Source organism: Phascolarctos cinereus, unplaced genomic scaffold (assembly GCF_003287225.1).
Source record: "Phascolarctos cinereus isolate Bilbo 61053 unplaced genomic scaffold, phaCin_HiC Scaffold_2;HRSCAF=192, whole genome shotgun sequence".
Taxonomy (NCBI): domain Eukaryota; kingdom Metazoa; phylum Chordata; class Mammalia; order Diprotodontia; family Phascolarctidae; genus Phascolarctos; species Phascolarctos cinereus.
In genome coordinates this window covers 119,792,045-119,818,827 of record NW_027555625.1, presented here as the reverse complement: position 1 = coordinate 119,818,827, position 26,783 = coordinate 119,792,045, and the positions used below count along the sequence as shown (strand labels likewise).

Here is a 26,783-nt window from a genome sequence, read left to right as displayed (position 1 = left end):
ATAAAGAGAACACAGTGACTCCAATATGGGGTGTGCTGGAGCCAGCTCTTACTGGCTCTCCAGGGCCATTTGTTAAATTTTCATTGTATTTACAGCAAACTTCAAACTGGGGTTTGATTTATTGTTTTGTTGACTGCCTAGACGTAGGGAAATGTTGGAGAAAATGTTAATAATGCAAGTTAAACTGCAGAGAGCCAGTTGTTAAACATCTACCAGCATACCCCCAACTTACCAACAATGTCATTAGAAAGGACAAAAAACCCTCAATTTAGCCCTGTATAATTATGACCAAACTAGGTCCTGAAGAAGAAATGAGAAAAGGAATGTCCCTCTAGTCTTTGGACACATGAGGTTCTATGGATGTGGAACTCTGAATGTGCCGTTAAGTTTGGTTGATTCTATTGGTTAGTTTTGCTGAATTGCCTTTTTAAAAATTCTTTATGATAAGAGATGGCTAAGTAAGTGAGGGAAGAAAGATATATTGAGAAATGAAGGTGATGATATCAAGATACAGAACTGCAGCTTAGAGATCATCAAATTCAACCTCTTCCTTCATAGAGTAGGAAATTGAAATTTTACATGATATCCTGTCTTGTACAGGCAGTACCCAACTTATAAACAGGGTGTGTTCCAAAGGCTGTTATGGAAAGTGGCTATTTGATACTTGGAACACATACCCCCATCGAAACGGCATACAATATTTGTTTGGGGAGATAGGATTCAATTTCCAGTTGCATGCTAGATATCTCCTGGATATCCTAAATTCAGACTTCCTCTAAACTTCCCTAATTCTTCCCTAAAGTGACCACTATCCTTCTAGTCACCCAGATTTGCAGTCTCAAAAGTTCCTCAGTTTAGGTAGCTAGGTGGCACAGCACCAGGCCTGAATTCAAATCTAGCCTCAGACATTTCCTAGCTGTGTGAGCCTGGGCAAGCCACTTAACCACTGTTTGCCTCAGTTTCCTCATCTGTAAAACAATACCTACTTCCCAGGGTCCTTGTGAGGATCAAATAAGATAATAATTGTAAAACACTTAGCAGAGCACCTGACACACAGTAAATGCTATATAAATGATAGCTATTATTGTCAATATTATTATAATGGAAAGACTAATGGTTTTGATATCAGAAATCCTAGGTAAAAATTCCAGGTCTGTCACTTACTGTCTATGAGACCCTGGGCTGGTCACATAGCCTTCCTAGGTCTCAGTTTTCTCATCTACAAAATGAGATTGGCTTCAAGACCTCTGAGGATTCTTTCAAATCTAAATAGATGATCCTTTGTTCTTTCCTTCTTTGACTTTCTGTTCGCTTTCCTCCCCCGTATCCAAGTGGTGGCTAAGTCTTAATTCTATCTCCACATCTCTTGCATCTACTCCCTTTTCTTCACTCATTCAATACCACTCCTCTCTCCATGGACTCCTAATTGGTCTTCCTGTCTCCATTTTCATTACCTTCTCTCTTAAAACCACCACCTAGCCTGGGAGGAGAAGCGGTGGGGAGAACATACAGGGAACAGCAGCCCAAGAGAAATAGTAATAAGAAAATCCCAATGAGAGGTAGTGAAGAAGGGTGACGAGTTTCTGGCCATTGATTGGGCTACCAGACCGGGGTGGCTTTTCTGGTGGCTGTTATATGTAAGCCTCATATTTAAGTCAGGAACCATCAAAATACTTCAAGAAGATAGATTTTTCTGACTATGGCATTATTTCTTCCAGGATGACACATCAGGAGATTACAGGAAAGTTCTGCTCATACTCTGTGGAGGCGATGATTAATATTCAGTTTACACTGGATTGAAATGAGTCAAGAGCCTAAGATTTGGGCTGGTTTTATTATTATTTGGCTTCATTTTTCTATAAGGCTGGATTCACTTAAAATGCTTATTGTCAATTAAAAACACTGTGGTTACCTTTTAATATGAATTATCAGCTATTGCTCAGTGTTTTTCATGCATTTAGAGCTAGATTTTCCTATTTTTATAATCATTAACTCAGAAAAAACTTTCAAAAGATTTTTTTTCTTAATGCTATTTCTAGAGAAATGAGAACATTCAATATTACTTTTATTAAAAAATGTTTCATTGACGACTTTGTTTTTTACATCACCATTCAATATTGTTTGAAATTTTCCTGTGGGTGGTGGTTGTCCATGCAAAAGAAGATTGGGGGCTTGATAGACAGTTCTTCTGCAACTTCACATCACCTCCCACTCACAACTCTCAGCCCCATCCCTAAACCCTACGGCTTTGCCTAGCTAACAGCTTTGATTTGACAGATTTTACGGTCGAACTATCCTCTTGGCAAGAAAACCCACCATTTTATCTCTTCACATAACTATAGAAAGAAAACATCCTGTTTTTATGGTGGGGTTGGATCTAGCAATAACAGATCTGAGGGCCAGGAATGGTGGGTCCCACCTGTAATCCCTGATACTAGGGTAGGCTGAGGCTTATGAATCCCTTGGGCTAGGGAGTTTTGAGCTACGGTAGAGCTAATGTTGATTAAGTGCCTGTGCTAAGTCTGGCAACAGTATGGAAGGTAGGGAAAAAAGGTCAAACCAGCCCAGATCAGAAACATTAGGTCAAAGCTTCCCTGCCCATCAGCAGTGGGGCTGGACCCATGAGTGGCCATTGTACTTCCAACCTGGGCAAGATAGGAAAAGATAGATTTAAAAAAGAGAGAGATCTGATCTATTGTGTTTGGTTTCAAAAGCTCCATTTCAAATGTATTTAGTTTGGGAAACTTTCAATCCACCAACAATAGCATCACAAATAAAAATCATTCACTTCTAGACTTGTCCACAATTTAAAAAAAAAAAGCTGCTTGTCTCTGAATAACCCAAAATCTGAGTGTGCTTCTATCACTTCATTCTGGAATTAGAAACAAATGACTAATGTTCTGCAGGATGATGGTAATTGTTTCATGCCTTGCCTAACCCAACAAGGAATGAAGACATTTTGCAAACGTCAGCCTCAGAGCCATAACTCGTGATTTCTTTTTCCTGAAATGTAAAGATTTGGGACCATCTAACCACAAATGCAATCTGCACCTTTTTCCCTCAAGGGTTGGGGAGGAAAATGGGCCTGGGAGACAGCCACCACAGTAAGGGAACCATAAGGTAGTAGTACTATAGCAGACCATGAGGTGCAACACAGGGACCATAGTCTCTACTGGGGAAGAGGCATGCTCCCCTAGATATTAGTGTCCTGGGGCCAAACCCTATTTTCCTCACACTGTTGTAACTCCCATCAAACAAGATGTGCAGAGATGGTCCTACACCTGACTAATGAGCTAAATTCTGTTGATAGAGCTGCCTTATTCTCTCTTTTCATGATCTACACTAATTCTCTTTTACATGGTGCCTTTGGACTCTAGAAAAGTGCAGATGTCTAGCTTAGTAATACATTTATGCTTTGATATTTTAATATAGAAATTACTTTCATTTAAATGTAGTTTATGGCTTTCCTATGTAAATTTAATAAAACATGGTACCTTTATAACTGAGAGTAATCTTTTTCTTCCTGGGTTACAGTTTTCTGGGTCTGAATTATGTGTATTGATCACCGCAAAAAAAAAAAGTTTTTGGAGTTCCTGCGCTGTGTTTAACTACTATTAAGAGTGACAGCATAGTAGATAGCTACTTAGAATCAGATAAATTTTTTTAGATGTCCACTAACATGAAAACAATTTCTCAGGGGCATCAAATAATCCCCAAGTGATCTGAAAGAAATGACATATCCACTAAAGCACTTAATTTACTCTGGACAATAATTATGTATCGGAGAATCTATTAATCAATCACATTTGCTTTTTTTGTCTCCTCTACAACACCTATTATGCTTTGGATAGGTGGAAACTAATGATTTTTATAATTTGGTGATAGAAGTTTATTAAAAGTGACTAAGCTACTGATGTATTTATAGTAAATTGTTAATCATTTCTGCTAATAACAGAGACTAATGGTACAGAAATTCCAAAAGAACATATAATTGCTAAGCCAGTTATATGTGGGTGCGGCATACACAGCTAGAGGTGGCAAGCTCTCCCTTCTATCCCTATTGCCAGGGTGGAAAAGAGTAAGGGGGATTGGCAGAGTTGGTGGCAGGAACCTCCAAAGCTTGTTAGCTGCCTGGTGCCTAAAGGGGTCCGTGAGGGCATTCGTGTCAAGCTCAGTGCATACTGACTTAGTTTTAAAATGTAATATTATCTATGTTTTACTCTATATTTTTATTCTGTTAAATATTTCTCCATTACATTTTAATTTGGTTCTAGCCTCAGGCTGCCTGTGACACCTCTCCTAGAGCAGCAAAGGCTGCAGGACTAAGATGGCTACAATGCCCCAGAGCCCTAAGTCACCACAAAAATTGACAAGTCCTCCCTGGCCACAATTTTTCAAATGTTACTCCTTTGTCAGGGGCACTCACAAAAAGAAACAGATGGGGTCATTTTGGGGTATTTTTCCCTATGTTTGCTTAGAGCCCCTCTCAGAACAACTGGGAAAATCACTCTCTAATAGTAAAGGGGCAGTATATGTACAGCTAAAAATGAAGGGATTCTAGAGTCAAAGGATCTGGGTTCAAATCCTACTTCTGACAGTATCTGTGTGACTTAGGGCAAATACATTTAACCTCTATGGGCTTCAGCTGTCATCTATAAAAATAAAAAAAAGGTCAATACTCCTATTTCTACATCTCTCATGGGTGTCCCCTCCTCTCTAGGCCCTCATCACCTCTCACCTGGGCTATTGCAAAAACTTCCTTATTGATCTTCCTAAAGCCCCTCCACATAGTGACTAGGTAGACTTTTCTAAATTGTCACTCTCTTGCTCAATAAACTGCAGTGATTCCCTATTACCACTGAGATCAATTGCAAAAATCTCTTCACAGCTGGACCCTTCCTCCCTTTCTAGTCTTTTTCTACTTTACTCTTCCTTGCACTTGGTCATCTCGCCAAATGGGACTGCTGGCTGCTCCTAAAACAACACTCCATAACTCCCAATATCTGTGCTTTTGATGACTGTCCCTCATGCCCAGAATACTCTTCCTCCTCACTTCCCTTTCGTGGAGTCCCGGATTTCCTTTAAGACTCAGTTCAAGCACCACCTTGGATCACAGCCCATACCTCATCTCTACTTTCCCCCACCCTCTCTCCAATACCTTGTATTTGGTGCATATTCTTTATATTCTCATAGGAGTATATATTGTCTCCTCCATTAGAATGCAAGCTCCTGGAGGAAAGACACTTTTCACTTTTGTCTTTGTTTCAGGGCTTAACATAGTGCCAGTGTGGCAGGTAAAGATGAAATGAGTTGAGGAAACAAAGGTTCCATCTTCTGAGCATATCAATTTATTAAGCAATGCATGGCAATTGCCCAACAAATCAGGACCAGTTGCCTTCCTCAGCTTTGGTATACAAGAAGAGAATACAAGAGGAGACAGACTCATACATTAAAAACAATCAAATAAAGCCAATTAATTGAAAGGAAACTATGTAATATTAGGTAATCTGATTTCTAATTGTATGAAAGATTAGAGATTTTCCATGTTGGGAGAGGGAGAGTGAACAGGTACAATTCACTGAATTCAGAAAAAGTGATTTCCCACTCCCCCTAAGCGTAGGTGAACAATCAAAGAAACACAAACAATAACTGATTGATCTGTACTGAGCCAGTTTTCAGATAAGACATATGGGTTGCCTGAGATCTATAACTGTGAGCAAACTCTTTGGATCTGACTGAGTTTGAATCCTTGGTTAAGGTTCTCTAAGCAGCAGGGAGAGGTGGTCGAGCTTCCCAGCCACACAGGCTAGGTTCAAACAATAAAACAAGGTTTTTCTCTCAGTTCCCACAATTGAATAAAATTTTCTCACAAGATAGAATCAGGATTAAACCCAAAACTGAATAGAAAGAAAACAGAGCTAGCTCCAGAATTGAGTCACAAGATAGATCGGGTCACCGTGGTTCACTCAATTCCCACAATTAACCATTTGCTGTCCTAATCCCCCCAATTCCCTCACAAGGTACACAGTAAATGCTATGGCATATAAAAAGTTCAAGAGAGATAATTTCTGGGTAATTAGTCATTTTATTAATAATGCTAGCAATTTAATAAAAGGTCAGTGGCACTCTCTAATGCCAAAGATAATCATGGCTGTGAGCTCATGGCTTATGTGCCCTTGGAAGAAGGGTGTTCCTCTGGATGGTAAGCAACTTTGATTGGTTAACAATTAACGAGAGAATGAATATTATGACAAGGGGCTGGACCTAATGAACTTTGATTATGTAATTTACTTCTTAGTTACCCCCAGTCTTGGACTATCTATTCAAAGAATTTATCCCCACCCAAACCTGGGTAAAGCACAATAGCTTCCCCACCTGGGTGGGGTCCGAACAAAATTATTAAGAAAGTTAATCCAATGGCATTATCAGCAATGTCTTCCAGAGATTGAACTTTTTGAAATAAAGACTTTAGAGAATGGGTGAACTCTGGATCTCTTCAAATCATTGATTATTAATAATCATTTCTCTCAGTTGCTTACCTAATAAATGCTTGTTGGTTAATGGAAACCAACCTTCTTTACTAACACATTTCATGAAATTATTGGAAAATTATAAAAATTAAAATTAGAGCCCAATACAGACCCCTTAAGACCATAGACGCCATCCAGTGAGCAGCCTCTTCTAAACTCTATAAATTCACAGTCATTTACATTTTATAACAGGCAAATTGTTCACTGGGCTCTCCTTTCTCCTGTCTCCCTTCACTAGCCTTCTCTGACAATTCTGTATGACTCCTATGCCAGGTATTGCTTTTAGACAATGGCAGAATTCTATGCAGATCTTTCTGTGTTGTTGGGTGCAGGTTGTTGCCATCACAATGGGAAAGGCCTCCAAGAGTTCTCTTATCTGGCAAAAAGATAAGTTTTCCCAGAATCAAAATGCAAATGATATAGTACCAGATTAGAGACTTCCCTTCCCTAAGACCATTTCATTTTTTTCCCCACTCCTGGACTCACAAAACCTTGTCCAGGGAGGAGAATCTTGTTGCTTTCCCAACTAATACCAGGTACAAGGATATGCCAGAGCCAGCTCTAACCTGCTGGGTTGTTAAAATTTCAGTGTTAAGGTTAGAATCTCAGAAATTGGTAATCACTACAAATCTGCTAGGTGGTGCTGTGGATATGTTGCAGTCTGAGAGGTTGAGACCCCTCAGAGACTGGAGGACAGGACAGGGTTGTCTGGAATGAATTCACAGACTCAAGCATTCTTTAAGTCAGGTTGGCAAAGATTTATTATTACACTTTTCAGTGGTCAGGGATTCCTAAGGAACTTGTGACCTTAGAGGGGTACAGTTAAAGTTTATATAGGATAAAATATAATAAAACATGTGTCAAATATGCTAACTAGGTGATTCAGGGTGGGATCAAGGAATGGTTAAGGAGTAGTCAGTTCTTAAAGGTACATGCACTTCTTGTACCTACTATGAAGGCGTTTTACCCAGAGTTCACTAGAAAAAGCCCACAAGGGCGCCACATGGAGGTGTGGTTTTAGGCCTACTATGTCACTAAGTTAACTAGAGTTCAGGGATAACTGAGACTTGTCCAGTCTGCCACCAGTCAATGTCGTTTGACAAGATAGATGTAGGAAGTATACATATGTCTTAGGTCTAGAACACAGATAATGAGGAGTCCAAGATGTAGATAATGAGGTAGGGTGGTAGTATAGATAGTCCAGTGGGTAGGAATATCTTTATGACCTAGTGCAAAACCAATTCAAACTAATAATTCCTGCAGGTGCTGTTTGTAACTGCATCAGGGAAAGAGATAAGGGTCTTGCTGGGGCCCACTCATGAGTAATTGCTAGGCACAGCGTCCTTGGGCTGGGGAGAAACTGCCAGGGATAGTGTTTCTGAGGCTAGGGAGAAACATGGTCAAGGAATTGGGGTCTCAGTACAACCACCCAAGCACCCCATCAGACAGAGTGCCAGGCCTGGAGTCAGGAAGTCTTATTTATCTTCCCGAGTTCAAATCTGGCCTCTGATACTTCCTAGCTATGTGATCCTGGGCAAGGCACTTAACCCTGTTTGGCTCAATTTCCTCATCTGTAAAATGAGCTAGAGAAGGAAATGACAAACCTCAAAAGCCCCAAACAGGGTCATAAAGAGTCAGACACAACTGAAAAGACTGAACAACAACAACAAATCTGGGATTGATTTGTTTTGATGATTATTTAGGATTTAAGTGTTAATAATGAAGATTAAACTTAAAAGTATGTGTGCACAGCTGATTCTCTCACCCCTAAGAGCCCAGGTTCAGTCACATCACATCTCTATACTGCTCTATAAACACTGCTTGAGCTCAGCAGGAGTATAGTAGGAGGCCCAGGGAACAAAGACATCACCAGATAGGAGACTGATAATAACTGACATGTATATAGCTCTTTTAAGGTTGAGCCTCATGACCCCTCTGGGCCTCCTTCCTCTGGTGTCTGGGAGGGGTGTCTCTCCATGTGTTTAGACTTGAGAAAGCATTCCAACTTAGCATCACAGATCTAGAGCTGGAAGGAGTCTCCAAGGCCACAAGACTGGACAGAGTGCTGCCCTTGGACTGAAAAGAGACAGGACTGGACTCCCCCCTGAGGCACTTGGTTGCTCTGTGAGCCTAGGCATGTCACCTGATTTCTCTGGGCCTCAGCTCCTTCTCAGTAAAGAGGGTTGGACTCAGCGACTTCTAAGATGGCAATCAGCTCTAAATCCATGATTCAACCCTGCATTTCACCGAAGAGGAAGCTGAAGTCTGGGGGGGTTTTGTCTGGTCCTCTCATCCCCAAGGCAGTCTCTTAAATAGTTAAACAGCTCTCTTAGGCAACTGGAAGTGATTATTCAGATCACCCTCAGGGTGGGGGTAGGAAAGAGAAGTGGGAAGGGAAGCAGAATTTCCTCTAAGGACTAAGTATGTATTGCCTCGGGGATATCATTTTGAGAGAGTGGAAAGGAAACACAAAAGGTTTCCACTATATAGTTACAGAATATTACAGCTAGAAGAAACCTCAGACATCACCTCTTCTAACTTCTCCATGTTACAGAAAAAGTCACTGTAGACTAGACAGGAAATAGTTCATAACATAGCTAGTTAGCGGCAGGAGTCAGATTCAACCCTAGTCTCCTGATGCCAACCTGGTGTTCTTTCTACAACATCACACTGCCTGTCACTGAGGGCTTGCAGAGTAGACTTGTGTCTCTGTCTCTGAGGATAAACCCAGCCAACCTAGGAAAGGCCCTTCACAAGAGGGTTGGCCTCCAGGGCATGAAATCTGGGGGACTATAGCAATTCATGAACCAATTTACCAAAACCTGATTTACTAAAGAATTGTGACCAATACTCTTGAGAGGAGCATTCACACTGAGAAAGATTATGTATCCTTTATTTATGTAAAGGTCTAGGCCAGGGGTGAGGAACCTGCGGTGGCATGGGGCCCTCTAGGTCCTCAAGGGCAGCCCTTTGACTGAATCCAAACTTCACAGAACTTCACACACATCCTTTGTGAAGTTTGGATTCAGTCAAAGGGCCAAATCTGAGGACCTAGAGGGCCACATGTGGCCTCGAGACTGCAGGTTCCCCAGTCCTGGTAGACATATAACATTTTACTCAATCAACAAGGACTTACTAAATACACGCCAGGCAATGTGCACTGGATCTAAGTCATTGAACCTCTCTGGGCTTTGGTTTCCTTTTTCATTAAATGATGTAATTGGATTAAATTATCACTAAGGTTCCTATTCACTCTAAAGTCTATGATCCCAACACATAGGGCTTGTCAAGAGACGAACTGTGTTTATTAGAAAAAGAAGAGTTATGAAACCTGGATACAAGTGAAAGGTTTTGTCACCTGATAGTCAAGAAAACCCCAAATGGGGTCTCAAAGAATTGGACACCATGGATAGGACTGAACAAAAACAACAAAATGACTTTAGACAAGTCACATCATAGGATTGCTGGCATGTCTCTAGGACACTAGGTAAAATGAAGAGGTTGGACTGGATAATATTTAAGATCCTTTCCAGCTTGAAATCCCATGATCTCAAGTCTCTTTCCCTTTTTGGGTCTTAATTTCCCTGTCTGTGAAATGAAGAGGTCTTCAACAGAAAAAAAGCATGGTGATTTTGGAGGGTGGAGGATATGGATTCAAATCTGATTCCACTGCTTACCTGCACTGTTACTTTTTGGTAACAAAAATCAAATCCTGACCTTACCTGTTTTCTCTTAAAATAAGGCAAGTTAGATGTACATCGTCTTTAAATTGCTTTCCAAGTTTAAAAGCCACAACTATAATAAGTTGACGACTGTAACCTTCTAGCCTCTAAATCCCATGATCTCCTTAGTTCATCTCATGAGGCCTTATTTTCTTCACCTGTAAAATGAAGAGGCTGGATTAGATCTTCTCCAAGGTCCTGTCCAGCTCTGTGTCCTATAATGCATCATCCTAAGGATTTTGAGTTTGTCTGCAGAGGAGGCTGGCATGCTGGGCAGACCACTGAGTTAGGAGTCCTGGGCTCAAGCCTTGTCACCAGCTGTGTGATTCTGGGCAAGTCATCCGAGAGGTTCTAGGCCCGAACTTCTCTATGAGACTCAGTTTCTCCCTCTGCAAAATGAGAAGGCTGGGCCTGATGACTCTAAGGCTCCTCTTCAGAGGGAAATACAAGCAAATTATGACTTTGGCCTCGACATCCAGCTCCATGCAAAGAGCAAAAAAGTCAATTCGCAGAGGCTCCAGAATGCACCACAGGTCCCCTACCCGAGGCTCAGGGCAGCTAGGACGCAGGAACTCCTCCTGCCTGCCCTCCTTCCTTACCCCTTCCCTCTTTCCCTCACTCTCTACCCCCTCTCTTTTCCTCCCTCCTAGTCGCTCTCTTCCTCCTCCAGCCCCACTCTCTCATCCCTTCTCTCCTTTCTTTCTCCCCCCCGCCCCTCCCCTTCTCACGCCTTACCCTCCATCTCGCCCCTCCCCTTCCTGTCTCCCTCCCCCTCGCTCCTCCCTCCCTATCTCTCTTCCTCCGTCTCGTCCGTCTCTTTCTCCCTCTTGCTCCTCCCCTTTTCCCTCCTTCCTCTTGCTCCCTCCTCCCCTCCCCCTCCACGCCCAGGGCACACCCCTCCCCGCCCAACCTCTCCAACTACTCTACTAGCCCAGGCACGCCCGAGCCGGTAGCTGTGGGCAGGGGCAGGGCAGCGCACGCATGCGCGGGGGCCGGTTGTGAGGGGCGGGCCGAGGCGAGTGCTGCGGGGCGACAATGGACGCGGCGGTTGTGGCGGAGGCGGAGTCTCCGTGAAAGCGCGGGGGCCGGGGCCGGACTATGTCGGGGGCGCCGCTGGGCCGCGCTCCCTGAAGCAGGGTGCCGGCGCTGGAGCCGGCCGATTCTCCCGGCCGCCCATGGGCTCGCTGAGCAGCCGGGTGCTGCGCCGAGGCGGGAGCCGGGCCGTCCAGGAGCGGGGCTCCGAGGCGGGGAGCGCAGCGGGGCCGGGCGGTGGGGGCGCCCCCCGGGGGAGCGCCTGCTTCTGCCGGGGCGGCCGCAAGCGCAAGCGCAGCAGCAGCTCCTTCTGCTACTGCGAGCCCGACTCGGAGGACGAGGACGAGGACGAGGACGAAGACGAGGGAGACCAGCAGGAGCGGCTCCTCAACACCCCCCGCAGGTGCGCTGCGCCCCTTCCCTCCCACCTCCCCTCCCTCCCCGGGGGCAGAGCCCACGGCGCCGCGGGAGCTCGGAGCTCGGGCGTTGCTCCCAGACTTCCCCGGGTCCGAGGACGCGACTTTGTGAAACGTGTTGATACCTTTATTTGAGGAGAACCGGTTTCTTTTGTAACCCGGTGTATTTAACTTCACTGGTTTACCACCATTATTGGGAGGAGGGGTCCGGAGGCTTCCGCCTAGGGGCCCAAGGTCTTTATGATTCCCCGTCCCCCCAGCGTACCAGAACTTCCAACTTCCTCATTTCACAGAAACTGAGGCCCGGAGAGGAAATGACTTGCTTAAGATCACACGGGTCAGTGCCATCTGTCATCGTTTGGTGAAAGAGCAGACTTGGAATCAGGACATTATGGGTGCCAGTTTTGTCACCGTAGACAAGTCATTAACTTTCTCTGGGCCTCAGTTGACTTACTTGCAAAAAGAGGGTGATAATACCTGAACTCCTTACCTCAAAGAGTTGTTTTGAGGAAAGCGCTTTGTAAGTCTTAAAGCCCTAATGTAAGTTATCTTGTTCTCATTTTACAGATGAAAAATTGAGACCTCTGGAGGGAAAATGACTTTCTTAAGTTCACCCTGGTATCAAGAATTTGAACCCAAATCTCCTGACTCAAAGATAGTGCCTTTTCTTTCTGGAGAAAGGAAGGACTAAGGGGAGGATTGCAGTAGGGGAAAAAAATAGCAGAGTTTTGAGTCAGAAGACCAGGGCTTAAATCCTGGCTAGTTACTAACTTGGACAAGGTCACTGACTTCTCTTCTCGGGGCCTCAATTTCCTCTTCTGTAAAATGAGGGGGTTGGGCTAAAAAGTCATTCAGGCCCCTTTCTGCTCCGAATCCTATAATTTCATGAACCTGATTGTGTTTGTGTATTATAGAGTAAAGAACTGCCAGGCTGTTATTATAGTGTGCTAGTAATTGCCCCAAGCTGAGGGAAACGCCAAGTCAACGCGTGAATCTCTTTGTAAAACATTTTAACACCAACCTTGTTTAATCACCATGCAATGTGTTTTGTCTTCCTGGAGTGGGTGTCTGTAGAATAACCAGCTGTTCATCCGGTTGCCTTTAATAGTTCAAAAATATAATTTTAGATATCTAGCCATGCAACCCTGTTGCGCCCTCACTGGAAGAGGAAAATCTGGAACAATTATCCTTTACTGATATCCTTTACTGTGCTTATGGTGCAACAGTTTGTTAGTGAAGTCTCTGAAATATTAGTTTATTTCAAAGCCTCTGCTACTTTTAAATTGTTGACTGCATATAGGTGTTGTGTATGTTTACTTCCTGCTTACTTATTTTGGAAACAAATATATTTATTGTCAACAGCTTAAGGTACCAGAGGCTTCTGAGTTCATTGAATGATTGGTTGCTGACAAAGAATATAATGTAAAACAAATGGAAGGGTATAGGCTCATCCAAGTTTTAGAACTGGAAGAGATTATGGAGGCTATGTAACCCAACCTCTTTATAGCCAAAACTCAAAGAAGTCCTAAAGCTAGTTAGTGGCAGAACTGATGAGGCCACCTTGTCACAACGTGTTTTGTTTTGTTTTTTAAAATTACACTCTTCTGGTTTAATTTTGGTTTTTTGTTATAACTGCTCAAATAGGAAAGGAAATACCACATAACATGAGTGATCAGAAAGTAGGCCTCTCACCTATTGTATCTTTGTGTGTGTGTTTTTAATTAATTTATTTTGATTTCTCAACAGTCACTTGCATAAGCGTTTGAGTTTAAAATTTTTCTTTTCCTCCTCCCTCCCTCCCTCCCCAAGATGGCGCACAATCTGATATAGGCTATACATATACATTCCTATTAAACATATTTTCACATTAGTGATGTTTTGAGTAAGAATTAGAACCAATAGAAGGAACCAGCAGAAAGAGGAAACAAAACACAACAGAAGAAAAAAAATAGCAAATGGTATGCTTCCATCTGCATTCAAACTCCATAGTTCTTTCTTTGGATGTGAATAGCATTTTCCATCATGAGGCCTTTGGAGATGTCTTAGATCCTTGTATTGCTGAGAAGGATTGAGTTTATCAATATTAGTACCTAACTGATTATATTATTCCCTTCTTGAGTCAAATCTGATGAGAGTAAGATTCGAACAATGCTCATCTCCCTCCCTTCTTTCCCTCTGCTGTAATAGGTTTTGTGCCTTTTCCTATAATGTAATTTATCCTTATTTGCCTCCTGCTTTCCTTTTCTCTCAGTACATTTTCTTAGATCAGATTAATCCACTTACTTGGATCCATTTAACCCACTTGATTAGATTTATTTTTTATCATTACATCAAAGTCAACTTATACCTACCCCTGTTATGTATACCCCTTTAACATGGTAGTAACAATACAATTCTCAAGGGTTACAAGTGTCATCTTCCCTTTTAGGGATGTAAATAGTTTCTTTTTGTCACGGTTACCTTTTTACGTCTCTTTTGAGTCATGTATTTGAAGATCAGATTTTCTGTTGAGCTCTGGTCTTTTTATCAGGAAGGTTTGGAAGTCCCCTATTTTGTTGAATATCCATCTCCTCCTCTGAAAGATCATGCTCATTTTCGATGGGTATATTGCTTGCATTTTGAGGCAGCAACCTCTATGGCCCTTTGACCTTTTTTTCTTCAACAAAGGAACATTTTTTTACTAAAATTAATTTTAATTAGTATCTCCTTTTTTTTGCAAAAGTAAAATGCAGCATAAATATCAATCAGCATGCCTGCAATGTACTAAGCACTGGGGATATAAATCATCATAAGCCATATTGAAAGAATTCTTAAGTGGTGGTCCCCAAGTGAATTAAAGTTGTTGAGACATCTTTTTGTACACTTTATTCTCTTACTCCCAGAATTTCAGAACTGTTCAAAAAAGGAGTGAGCTTCTTCAGTAATTCTTGGATTTTATCTTACTTGGAGGTCTTTAAGGAAAGGCTCAATGACCACTTGTTGGGCATAGGGCATAAAGTAGGCTCTTATTGTAGAAGGCTAGATAACTTTTTGAGGTTATCAGATGCACAAAAACAGTTTCAAAGTTTGCACTCAAGTGTTATGCCTATCTATAACTTTGTTGTGTTTTCTTTTTTTTGCCTCCCCAGGAAAAAATTAAAAAGCACATCCAAGTATATTTATCAGACTTTATTTTTGAACGGGGAAAATAGTGACATTAAGATTTGTGCTCTAGGAGAAGAATGGAGCTTACACAAAATATACCTATGTCAGGTAAGTATTCTGTTTATCCAAATGATCTAGAGTTGATCAAATTTAGTTTTTATTTTAAAGGTGTTACTTCTCATTGTAATGATCCTTATAGTAATTATCTTTTTTCATGGATAATAATTATTCATCGAATCCAGTAGTCTGGTTGAAAAGCTGTGTGATTAAAAAGATAGTTCTTCCAGTAATTTAGTTACTTACTCAGAGCCTTAAAAAAAATATGTGTTTTAGCTTAACTCATAAGCTAAAAAAGATTTGGACATTTTCTTCATTGTTAAACTAGTGCTGCCTCTATTGCTATCTCAACAATTTATTTATTAGAAGTTCCTTCAATAAGAAGGGGAAAGTTTAGAATTAGAGGAGTAGGAAGAAAAGTGTTAAAACTAGCTAAAGTTAGGGTTGCTGAATATGTGTATATTTGGTTTGTTAGAATTATTGTTGACTCAGCATATTACCTCCCTCCCAAAATGTATTGTAGTGTAAATTTATTATAAAATATAGGAAGCTACACCAATAATATTCAATTTATATAATGCAATAATGTTAGCAAAGTACTCTTCTTAAAATAATGTGGTGAGGTAAATAATCTTATCCCTATTTTACAGGTGAGTAAACCAAACTTTAAGTTAAATTGCTTGCCCAGGGTTCCCATAAGCATTAAGTGTTCAGAGCAAACATTTGAACCCAAGTCTTCCCCAACTCTCAATCCACACATTATTTACATTAAGTCAAGCTGCGCTTGTGCATGGCATTTTAATAATCTAAGTTACTTAGCTTTACATGATAGTAGTTTACATTTATATAGTACTTTTCATGGATCACTTTATCCCGAAGAGTATCCAGAGAAAAGAACAGCTAGGATGGTAAAGGTTGCCTTAAGTGCTTGATATGTGAAAATGATTTGGGAAACTGGCCATGTTTACTTGCAGCAGAGATGACCCGGGAGGTGGGACCCAGTAGCTGAGGTTTGAATATTAGAAGTGGTCTTGCATGAAGAAGGAATTAGATTTGTTCTTTTTGGCTCCAGAGGCAAAAACAGTGGATGCAAGGAGGCAAATTTAGACTAGGAAAAATTTCCCAACTATTAGAACTATACAGAAGTGCCTTGGGGCCACCCTAGGAGGTGCTACTTTCCCCTCTTTGCAGGTCTTCAAGCAGAGGTTGGATGGTCACTTCTCAAGTATGTTATAAAGGGGATTCTTTCTGTGTATGAGTTGTGCTAGATGGGCCTTGAGGTTCCCTCCAGTCTTCAAATCCTTTGATTCTGTGCTCTTCACAGCAGTTCTGCATGAAAATACCATATTAGCCTGAATGAATGAGTGAATGAATGAAAAAAGTATTTCTTAAGCTCCATGCTAAGTGCTGCAGATACAAATAGAAAAGATAGTCCCAGCTCTGGAGAAGCCCATGATCTAATGGAAGAGAGAAGACAGTCAGATGGGAGGGTCTCGTGGGCCTTAGAATGCAACAGCAGATGTTTCTTCTTTAATACCATTCCCCTGATAAAATCATGTCCATTTCTGATGTTGAGCAATTTGACAGTGCCAAGGACTTTGCTGGCAAAAATTGTTCTTTTCTGGGTCTTAAGTAGCTATGGCTGTAGCACCTGGAGGAGCAGTCACTAGACTGTATTTCCACAGAGGGTTACTGTGCAGGATAATGGCTGAGGGCACTGGGCTGGAAGCATTGATCTTTCCAGGGTTCAGAGTTCTGGGCTGTTTCCATCAGGGTCTGAGGGAAGATGGGGGTGATGGTGGTTTGACTTGTTTGGGACATGGTGCCCCCGTCTATCCCTCAGGCCACCTTGCTAATTGAACTAGAATGTTCGCTTGCTGTGTGGGTGGCAGTTGGTAGGAATAGCTGGTTCCTTCCACACAGGAGCTACTTTCTCGAATGATAGCTGGAAGCATTGGTCTGAAAGCAGGACCCAGTGATATGGCGGTAGGTGGGGAGGGAAGAGGTGTTATGCCACTCTCAGAGCTCTTGTGTCTATCTGCCTATTGGTGGCAGTTAGTTAGCAATTGATGGTGGTGTTAGTGACAAGGAGTGGACCCTGTTTCCATGGTGACCTCTCCCTCTGGGCATCTAGGGTTACCGAGCTCTCCAGTGATAGCTAGGGTCAGAAAGACCTGACTCAAACTCAGCCTGAGACACTTAGGAGTTCTGTGATTCTGGGCAAGTCTCTTAACCTCTGTCTACCTCAGTTTCCTCAACTATAAAACGAGGATGTTAACAGCACCTCCCTCCTAGGATAGTTGTGAAGATTAAATGAGATAATATTTAGAAAGCACTTAGCAGCCTGGCACATAGTAGGCACTTAAAAATACTCATTCCCTTGCCTTCTCCCCTCCCCCACTCCCTTCAACGATGGCTGTAGGTTTATAGGGATTATATGAACCTGGTGCCCCCAAAATGAGATATCTTATGAAAAGAAAAATTTGTACTACAAGATAATGTGCTTATAAGTTGCATTTAAGTTCCATATAAGCCAGATTTGAAGGGTGAAATGCATTCCATATTTGGATGCATTATTTATCTACCCTTTTTTGCAGATAAGGAAATTAAGAGTCAAGAGAAATAACATGATTTGCCCTAGGTCATAGAGAGCTAGGACTATAACCCAGAATTCAGTTGCTGGTCCAGTGTTCTTTCAGTATGCTATACCTTGTTTATTTATACCTGTACCTAGCTGTGCCTTGTTTATCATTGAGATCTAATTTGAACACTTTATATTTTCTAGTCTGGCTACTTTTCCAGTATGTTTAGTGGGTCTTGGAAAGAATCAAGCATGAACACTATTGAACTGGAGATTCCTGACCAAAATATTGATGTAGAAGGTAAGGAAATTTTTTCCCCTCAATATGATCAATTTATTTGAAGCCAGTAAGTAGTTTTTAACACCTTTTTTCTTGTATGCCTAGCTCATGGTAAGCATTTAATAAATGTTTTAATAACTTCTGTTAAAATCTGAGCATTGTGCAAGAATATTTCCATTTTAAAAGGGATGCTTATTAACCCAAACATATCTTCTTAGTGTAAGGTATGCCCCAACTTATATCTTTCTCCTACTTCTTGTCAGATTCTCTCTCCTCAATGCCAAGAGAACAGGTCGGCAGTTTGACTTCTTACATCTGTCTGTGACAATCTTATTGATATAAAAGAGCTCATAAGGACAGAGAATTTAAAATAAATCTATTATGATGAATTATAATTACATTAATACTATATGGCTACTTTGCTGGTTTGCCTCCTTTTTATCCTTTAATTATATGCTTATTTACCCTTTCCAGATTGTTATGTTTAGGTCCCTGTCTTCTCCCGATCCACTTCTGTCTTACCCTCTCACTTGCTTGCTACCATCTAATCCAGTTATTCACTGGTGAAAGGAGTCCGGACAAGGTGTCATTAGCTCTTTGTGGATGTCTTAAATCCAGACTCCTTAATAAGTTAATCTTAGCTGGTTGAGTTTGACCTATGCTGGAGAGGTTATGCTAATCTGTGCCAGATAGTAACTTGCAAATTTGTTTGTTCTGTTTTTAAATTATCACCATTAAAGATGACAAATTATTAGCACTTTGGATAGTTACACTTGTTTTAGATGCTTTGTTTTAGTAGAATAATGATAGCTGACATTTTAAAGTTTACAAAGCCGCTTTGGTATGTTTTCATTTGATCTTGTCCAACCTGAGAGGAAGATGCTATTTTTATCCGTATTTTACAGATAAGGAAACTGTAGCTGAGAGGGTTTAAGTTACTTGCCCAGGGTCACACAGCAAGTAGGTGTCTGAAGTGGAGTTTGAATCCAGGTCTTCCTTAGTTCCAATCTAGTATTCTATCCTCTCGTGTCAAGATTAACTCTCAAGTCTTGACTTTGCTTGTGACAGTTAGTCTTTGGTTGTTTTCAATGTTATAAAACAGATTGTAGAATTTATAGTTGCTCTTTGGCGTTTTTAATATGTACATTTACTTTCAGCACTGCAGGTGGCTTTTGGCTCTTTGTATCGAGATGATGTCTTAATAAAGCCGAGCCGAGTTATTGCCATTTTGGCAGCAGCCTGTATGCTGCAGCTGGTAAGTGGCCTGCCCCAATGAAGGATCAGTTACAATATCCTTCTGTGGTTCAGTATATATGTTCTAACATAAAAATGTGTGAATGCACTGTCTAAATTTTCTTGTGGTTCAAGTAAAAATAAATAATAGCTTGTTCATATCAGAAGCGAGCATATTGCTTGTTTGGCATGAACACTAGCTATAGGTAGTTGTAGTGTGGAAAAATTTGTTTATCTAGATTCAAAAGATTTTTTATTCCTGGTTTGTCTGATGACTAACACATAAACTTGTGGTTACCTACTTAGAACCACAAGTCATTTATTCATTCTAAACCTTTTTTTAACTGCTGATATATCATTTATATCAAAATTTTATATGTATATTTCACATCTGATAGTTGTACAATTACTACTGAATTTGAAATTCTAGTACTGCATTTTGTTTTTTAACTTTAATGTCTTAGGTTATTGTTTTAAATGACATTAATTTTTACATTCAGTTAGCTTATCTTCAATATTAGTTGTTTTCAAAATGTACTTTACACAAAGGTTCTTTCATTAGAAAAAAAGTTTTGTACCTAGTAATCCAGATCTTTATTTCAGAGAAAAGTATACTTTTTGTGCTTCTGGCCTTCTGCTATATCTGTTCTAAATTTGCTTTCTACATTTAAAAAATATTATTTGTTAACTACTTACACTATGCATTTAAGGTTATTTCAGAAGTTTTTAATTTGAGTGAAAAGTGACAGTAGTATTTTGATATATTGAAGAAAGTTAATAAGCAGTTCATTTTAAACTTTTATGTTAATTTTTAGCTGAGAAAGAATATATTTAAACTACTTAAAACAGTAACACTCTGGCTTTAAATACTTCAAAAGATAGGTCAGTGTACACACTCTTTCCATCAACATGGATTAAAAATGTTTTATAACCTAGTAGATGGATTTCATGGGTTATGTGAAGCAAAAAAAAAAAAATTACTTAATAGCCAGTGCTGTTGAAATTAGCTTCTCCCAAACTTCTTGACTAAGCTGGTTCTTAGGTTTGTCTTGATACAGCAAAACATATTCGACTCTTAGCATGAGACAGCCTGCTCTAAGACTTGCCAAGCTTGCACCTTGCTAGAATAGCTTCAAGGAATCAGTTATTTTCATGCCAGTTAAGGCATCAGAGGAGGACTTTAGTATTAGGGGCTTTATAAACATACGTCTTTCAAATGTTGATAAGAATTTTAAATTTCAGCCTCTAGCCTGCCACATTATCAGCTGTCACATGGGGAACAGTTATGATAATAGATTTGTGGAGTTGGAAGACTTAGAAAGGTGAAAGTTAAGAGTCGCTGTGGTCATCTCATGCTTATTGCTTCTCCCTTCCTCCCTTGCTTCCCTTCTAATACTTGAAGTATTAAAAGGAATATTTGCTGGATATTTTAGGTAGCTCAAAAGTAGCATAACGAAGTATTTGCATTAATCTTATGCCTACTGTTGCTCATAATAGATTTTTTCCTTTTAGTGGCTTAAGTGTGCTAACATTTAAGAGCAGCACATATTTAAGCTTGTTTTCCCATGTGAAATGGGCATTTCCAGTGCTTATTTATATTTGCAGGATGGTTTAATACAACAGTGTGGTGAGACAATGAAGGAAACAATTAATGTGAAAACTGTATGTGGCTATTACACATCAGCAGGGACCTATGGATTAGATTCTGTAAAGAAAAAGTGAGTTGTCTTCTCTCCTCCAATCCCCCACCCCCTTTGGGATATCAGCTGCTTTGATCTCTTAAAAGGATGCTTAGTTGGAAAAAGAATGAGGAATTGACAAAACGACAGGAATATAGAATTGCATCATACCTAAGAAAGTGATGCTTAATACATGCTCCTCAAAAGTGTCATCTTTTTATTTTTCTTAGTTTGAAATAAAGTGACCTACTTTTTGTAAAAATATTTGTGTGTGTTCAAAGTTATGGTTGCTCTTTAAAACACAGTTACTAAAATTGTAAATGATGAGATAAAGGAGCTAATGTACATTGTGAAACTTTTCACAGTCCGTGCTTTTTAACCCTTCAAAATTGAAATACTATATTCACATTCAGTTTTTAATGGAAGCAGTGGAAATGTGTGAGTCATAACTGATCTACTTTTAAGTAATTTAACTAAAGAAAAAATGCTAGGAATGGAATTTTCTCACTCAATGAAAAATGCTACCATTAATTGAGTTAAGGAAAACTCCCTTAAAAACTTCTGAGAGTAACAGTACTAAATTTCTAGTTGTTAGACTAAATGATAGCATCATGTATTATAAAAAAATAGTATTTTCTGTTGTGTAACTTTAGATTATACTTATCAAAACTGATAGCCTTTGATGAGATATTTACTATAAAAAGAAATATGTAGCAGTGTACTGATTACAGATTTTAAATAATTTCAGGTGCCTTGAATGGCTTCTAAATAACTTGATGACCCATCAGAGTGTTGATCTGTTCAAAGAACTCAGGTATTTGAATTTTAATTAACTTAAAGATTAAGGATCCTAAAGCATGAATTTAAATTAATATATAGGCTTTTTTATTTAGGCATAAAGACATGTTGTTTGTGAACAAATATAATATTTTAAGGGAACAAATCTTGACTTCCTTCTTGAATCATGTAATTGGCATGAAAATTCTTTTTTCACCTTTGTAAGCCCACTAAGCTGCAAAAGAACTTTAGGGATGCTTCATCCCCGCCCCTCCATTGCCCAGCTCTGGTATGTATTTTCAGTCTATCTCTTGAAACTTTTCCCATTGAAAGTTTTGTTGAATGACCTGCAAACTTTTGTTAAACTCTTTAACAGGTTAGAGTTTGAGGGCTTAATTTAATACTTTATATTTATTTTAGTGTCTATGGAACAATTTCTAAATTAAAAACATTGGAAAATTTAAGATTTAGATTCATAACAGTTTTTAAAAGCTGGTAAGGATGACATAATAACCTGAATCACAACGTTCAAAAGATTTCAACAAAGAAGAATATTGGTTTGAATCTAAAGAGATAAATGTAAAAATTTTAACTTTGGTTAAAAAAAAATCAACTTCACAAATACAAGATGTATTGAAGAAGAGAAGCAAAGTAGCATTTTGAAGATTTGGGATTTTAGTAAACTGGAAGCTTAAGATGCATCAGTACATGTTGATGTCTGTTAAGAAAGCTATTGAAGTCTTAGCCTGCATTAAAAGAGGTATAATGTCTAGTATTAGGGAGTTATGATAATACTACTGTACTGTACCCTAATGAGACCACTTCTAGAGAATTGTGTTTACTTCTGCATGCCATATTCTAAAAAGAGCATTGATAAGCTAGGATGGGTCTAGATGAGGCCTGTACAGCCTGCAGCCCTTGAGCTGCTTGTAATACACCAAAGAATTTTGGGTGGCCCACAAAAAATGTAAAGGAAATCCTTTGGCTGGCCACAGGTTGTGCAGTCCTGGTCTAGACTCCAGACAAATTCCCTTAATAAAAGAATTTCTTCTGTAAAGTTTGGATTCAGTCAAAGAGCCACACTTGAGGACCTAGAGGGCCACATGTGGCCTCGAGGCTGTAGGTTCCTCATCCCTAATCTAGAGGAGTAAGATCAGGATGGTGAAGGGCCTGGAGATCATGTCACATGAGGGCTGATTAAAGGAACTGAGAATGTTCAGCTTGGAGGAGAGAAGAGTTGGGGGACATCTTGTTGTTAAGTATTTCAAGGCCCATCACAGGGTAGAAGAATTAAATTTGTCTCACCTATACTAGAAGGCAGAACCTGAAGTAAGAAATTGGAAGTGGAATAGAGGTGAATAAAGAAAATTTCCCAGCAATTAGAACTGTTCAGAAATTGAATGATGTATCTCAGGAAGTAGCATAATACAGTGGAAAGAGCACTGGCTCTGGTGTCAGAAGACCTTTATTCAATTCTCACCTGAGTCTCACCATTTAAGTGACTTTGGGCAAGTTATTTAATGTCCCTGAGCCTCAGTTTCCTAATCTGTAAAATAAAAGAGTTGGAATAGATAGACTCTGAGGTAATTCCAGTTTTAATAATAATCTAGCTAGCATTTGCATATAGCATTTATGGCTTGCGAAGTGTTTTATACACATATCATCTCATGATTTAGGCCCTCTAGCAAAAGCGCAGTGACCCCTTTCCTCATATATGGAAAAGAGCAGATTATTCAGGTTTGAGTCATGCTGAATGGTCTCTGAGGTTCCTTCCCATGTTGTGATTCTGTGAAAAGAGCTTGGAGGTCACCGTCAGCCCCCTCGTCTTACAGATGAGGAAGCTGAGCCCCAGGGAAATGCTTCTCAGCTGTGTGCAAGGCAACACAAAGAAAAAATGAAACTGGTCTTGGCCTCTAGGAGCTTGCATTTGGGGGAAGGGAGTGACTTTCTCTAGTTCTCACTGTGCCTAAGTTTCTAAATAGGCTGAGATTTGAACCCAAGTTTCCTAACTCCAAGTCCAGCACTCTCTCTGGTATTCTATGCTATCAGAACTTCTTCCTCAGATTTGGTGGGAGAGCAGTTCTGTCAGAGCTATCATAATATTAAATGCTAGTTGAAAATTGGTTTTATTACATTGATTACTTCATTATTGTGAAGTAAAAATAGAAAAAAGTTTTCCTTATCTTTTTATGTACCTTGTTTTTGCAACTCTTTATTTTTTGAGTGGTTTGATACAGTATTTTATCTTTTCCAGTATAAGCCTCATGAAACAGCTGATCTGTTCTTCTAATCTATTTGTAATGCAAGTGGAAATGGATGTATATACTGCTCTCAAGAAGGTACTGGCCTAATTAAGTATTTCAAGGATTTGTAATTTGTCAGTTTAGGTACTTTCTCCACACATTACAACCCCTTAAATGACTTAGATCAAACTGAGGTAATGTTTGTAAAGTGCTTTGGAAACCCTAAGGCGCTATATAAATATGAACTATTATTAATTGTTATTAAATATGAGCTATTGTTATAATGATCTAAATGGCATTAAAGAGTTATTTTTCTTTTGGACCTGCTCTGTGATTTTATCTCACAGGTATAAGGAACTTCTGAGGGTAGAGTGGGGAGTTGGAGGGGTGATTTCTTCTGCTCTTGGAGGTCAGTACCTGCTCTGCATCTTACAGAGTTGCCTTTGGTAGTGAAAGGTTGAATGATTTGCCCAGATCATATAGACAGCATGTGTCAGGAGCAAGATTTGAATTTAGGCTTTCCTGACTATGAGACTGGCTCTTTATCCACTACACTGCCTCTCTCAAGTTACTGTGCCCGAAAAATTGATCACCCTTTATCCAACATGGTGATGAGCCTAATTTAGACATCAGATATACAGTCTATCACCAGTTTTACATTTGAAGCCTTTTTAGTGTAATAGTGCTGGTGCTTCACCGGCATCATTCTTGAGAGTTTGGGGTTATTTCCATGACATATTGAAGCATTTAAAGGGGGACCTTTAGTGTAAGACTAGTATTTATTTATTTTTTCCAATTTTTTAACATTTTTATTTAAAATTTTTGAGTTCCAAATTCTATTCCTTTCTCTCTTCCTCCGTCCGTGAGATGGTAAGCAATCAGATATGGGTTGTATATGTGCAACATAATATGTACTTAAAAGGTAGGGTGCAATGTTTTATGTAATTCTAGCATTAAAATAGTGTATGTAACTTTTAAGAACTTCATTGTAATTTTCTATGAAGTGCTTTTTTGAATTGTAGGCATGTCTTGATAGTGATCACCATCTTACATTTGTATGCTGTATTAATTTGAAAAGTACTTTCCTCTTGGCATGCATTTTATCTTCACACTAACCCTGTGAGGTATATAAGGTGTATATTACTTTCATTTTACTGATGCGGAAATTAGTTTAAGAACTAAAATAGTCAGCAAGAATATATTAAGCACCTAGTCTGTGTCAGGCAGGTAAGTTGGTGCAGTAGATAAGAGTGCTGGTCCAGGGGTCAGGAGGACCTGAGTTCCAAGTGGCCTCAGAAACTTACTAGCTGTCCCTGGGCAAGTCACATTACTCTCTTTGCCTCAGTTTCCTCATCTGTAAAATGATCTGGAGAAGGAAATGGTAAACCAGTCCAGTATCTTTTCCATGAAAACCCAAAATGCGGTCATAAAGAGTTAGATATGACTGAACAACAACTGTGTCAGGTATTGTGTGTCCCTGCCCCTGGGAGCTTAGATTCCATCAATTTAAGTGTCTACTTGGCCACTGAGCAGTAGCACTCCGATAAGAACCCAAGTTTTCTTCTTTCAGGTTTTCTTCAGGACCTTTCCCTTGGAAAGGAGGTGTAGTGCATTTAAAATGTTACAAAATGCACTAAGAGTGAAATATAGATCCTTTGGAGATTACTGGCATTGTTTTTACTGCTCTTGAAAGGTTCTGTTACTATCTTTCATCTAAGGAGGAGTGAGTTCTTGGGTCTCTTGCTACAATAGTTATATCAGATCTTCTGTCAATATTGAAGACTTCTGTGCTGTGATGAAAGAGAAGACTGCTTTAAGAATGGCATCAGACCAGAGTCCCATGGTTTTTTCCCCTCATGTCCAAATATTTCTCATGCAGTATAGAGAACACTAATTGAATTAATTGGTGAGTAGTTAAAAATGAAAAAGCAGTGGATGGGGCACTGGGCCTGGAGTCAGGAGGACCTGAGTTCAAATCTGGCCCCAGACACTTACTAACTGTGTGACTCTGGGCAAGTCTCTTAGCCCTGTTTGCCTGTTTCCTCATCTGGAAAAGGAAGTGGCAAACCACTCCAGTGTCTTTGCCAAGAAAAATCCCAAATGGGGTCACAGAGAGTTGGACATGACTGAAATGGCTCCACAAGAAGTTGTTAAAATGAATGAGATTTCCAATTTTAAAATCATTTATAAAATTTTAAAAAACTTATGCCAGAATCAAAAACTTTTAGGAAATCATAAATTCTGTTGGATGAAGTGCAGGGTTAAGAATCAGTGACTTCTGATTTTAATGTTGATTTTCCAAACACTGTGTAGCTTTGAATAGTTCAGTCTTTCCCAACAACTGTTACAGCAAATCAGGATTTCCCTGGGGTGACAACTTTACTACATGCCCTTATCTCTGGGATACACATGCTCAATATATCTTGCACAATTTTTCCCTTCTCCCTCTCCATTATTCAAGGTCTTTCCCATGAATTAGAACACCTCACTCGAAGTTTTGCCTTTGTGAATGTGATCTCTGTGTCTAACCTGAAGCCACTCTACCAATTAGGTATCCATTACCTGTTTTCCCATTTTGAAATAAGGCTTATTTCTCAAAGCCCTAACATTATCTCCAACATGCCCTCCCCCCCATGTGCATTAGCAGACATGCAGAATAACCTTAATGAGGTCAAATCTTTTTAGAAATTTCTAGTCATATCACAAAATGAATGGAATTGGGGAACAAGAATTTGTCTTGCCTTCCTTTTAACTTTGTTGACTAGTTTAATGATTGGTAAGTACTCTTTGAAATATAAAAACACTAAATATGTTGAATTCTTATGACTGAGTTTGTCATGTGATTTTTCTTTTATCTAGTGGATGTTTCTTCAGTTAGTGCCTTCTTGGAATGGATCGTTAAAACAACTTTTATCTGAAGCAGATACCTGGTTTTCCAAGCGTAGGAAAGGTATGCTTATCCTGTTTTGTGTGAATTTACTTTTATCATGCATACCAGACTGAAGATAAAACAGTACATTCATTTTTAGAACAAGACAATATCTTTTTCCTTTTATTACTTAACCATTTTAATTTTTCTCCAAAATAAG

General features: G+C 39.7%; 2 protein-coding genes across 3 annotated transcripts in view; both read left to right on the top strand.

Moving 5' to 3' along the window:
* The window catches only part of ANXA4 (annexin A4), a 71,511-nt gene extending 68,009 nt beyond the window's left edge, over positions 1-3,502 (top strand). Inside the window, exon 13 of the mRNA XM_020985389.2 lies at positions 1,719-3,502. Within this exon, the coding sequence (XP_020841048.1) occupies positions 1,719-1,778 (60 nt within the window). The 3' untranslated portion in view covers positions 1,779-3,502. The remainder of the gene's footprint in view (positions 1-1,718) is intronic.
* Positions 3,503-11,334: 7,832 nt separating this feature from the next.
* The window catches only part of GMCL1 (germ cell-less 1, spermatogenesis associated), a 30,161-nt gene continuing 14,712 nt past the window's right edge, over positions 11,335-26,783 (top strand). For both annotated transcript variants that reach the window (XM_020985392.2, XM_078149554.1), the window contains exons 1-8: positions 11,335-11,687; positions 14,829-14,952; positions 17,687-17,783; positions 18,920-19,017; positions 20,601-20,713; positions 21,423-21,488; positions 23,706-23,790; positions 26,554-26,644. In XM_020985392.2, coding sequence (XP_020841051.1) covers positions 11,428-11,687; positions 14,829-14,952; positions 17,687-17,783; positions 18,920-19,017; positions 20,601-20,713; positions 21,423-21,488; positions 23,706-23,790; positions 26,554-26,644 — 934 coding nt within the window. In that variant the 5' untranslated portion in view covers positions 11,335-11,427. The remainder of the gene's footprint in view (positions 11,688-14,828; positions 14,953-17,686; positions 17,784-18,919; positions 19,018-20,600; positions 20,714-21,422; positions 21,489-23,705; positions 23,791-26,553; positions 26,645-26,783) is intronic.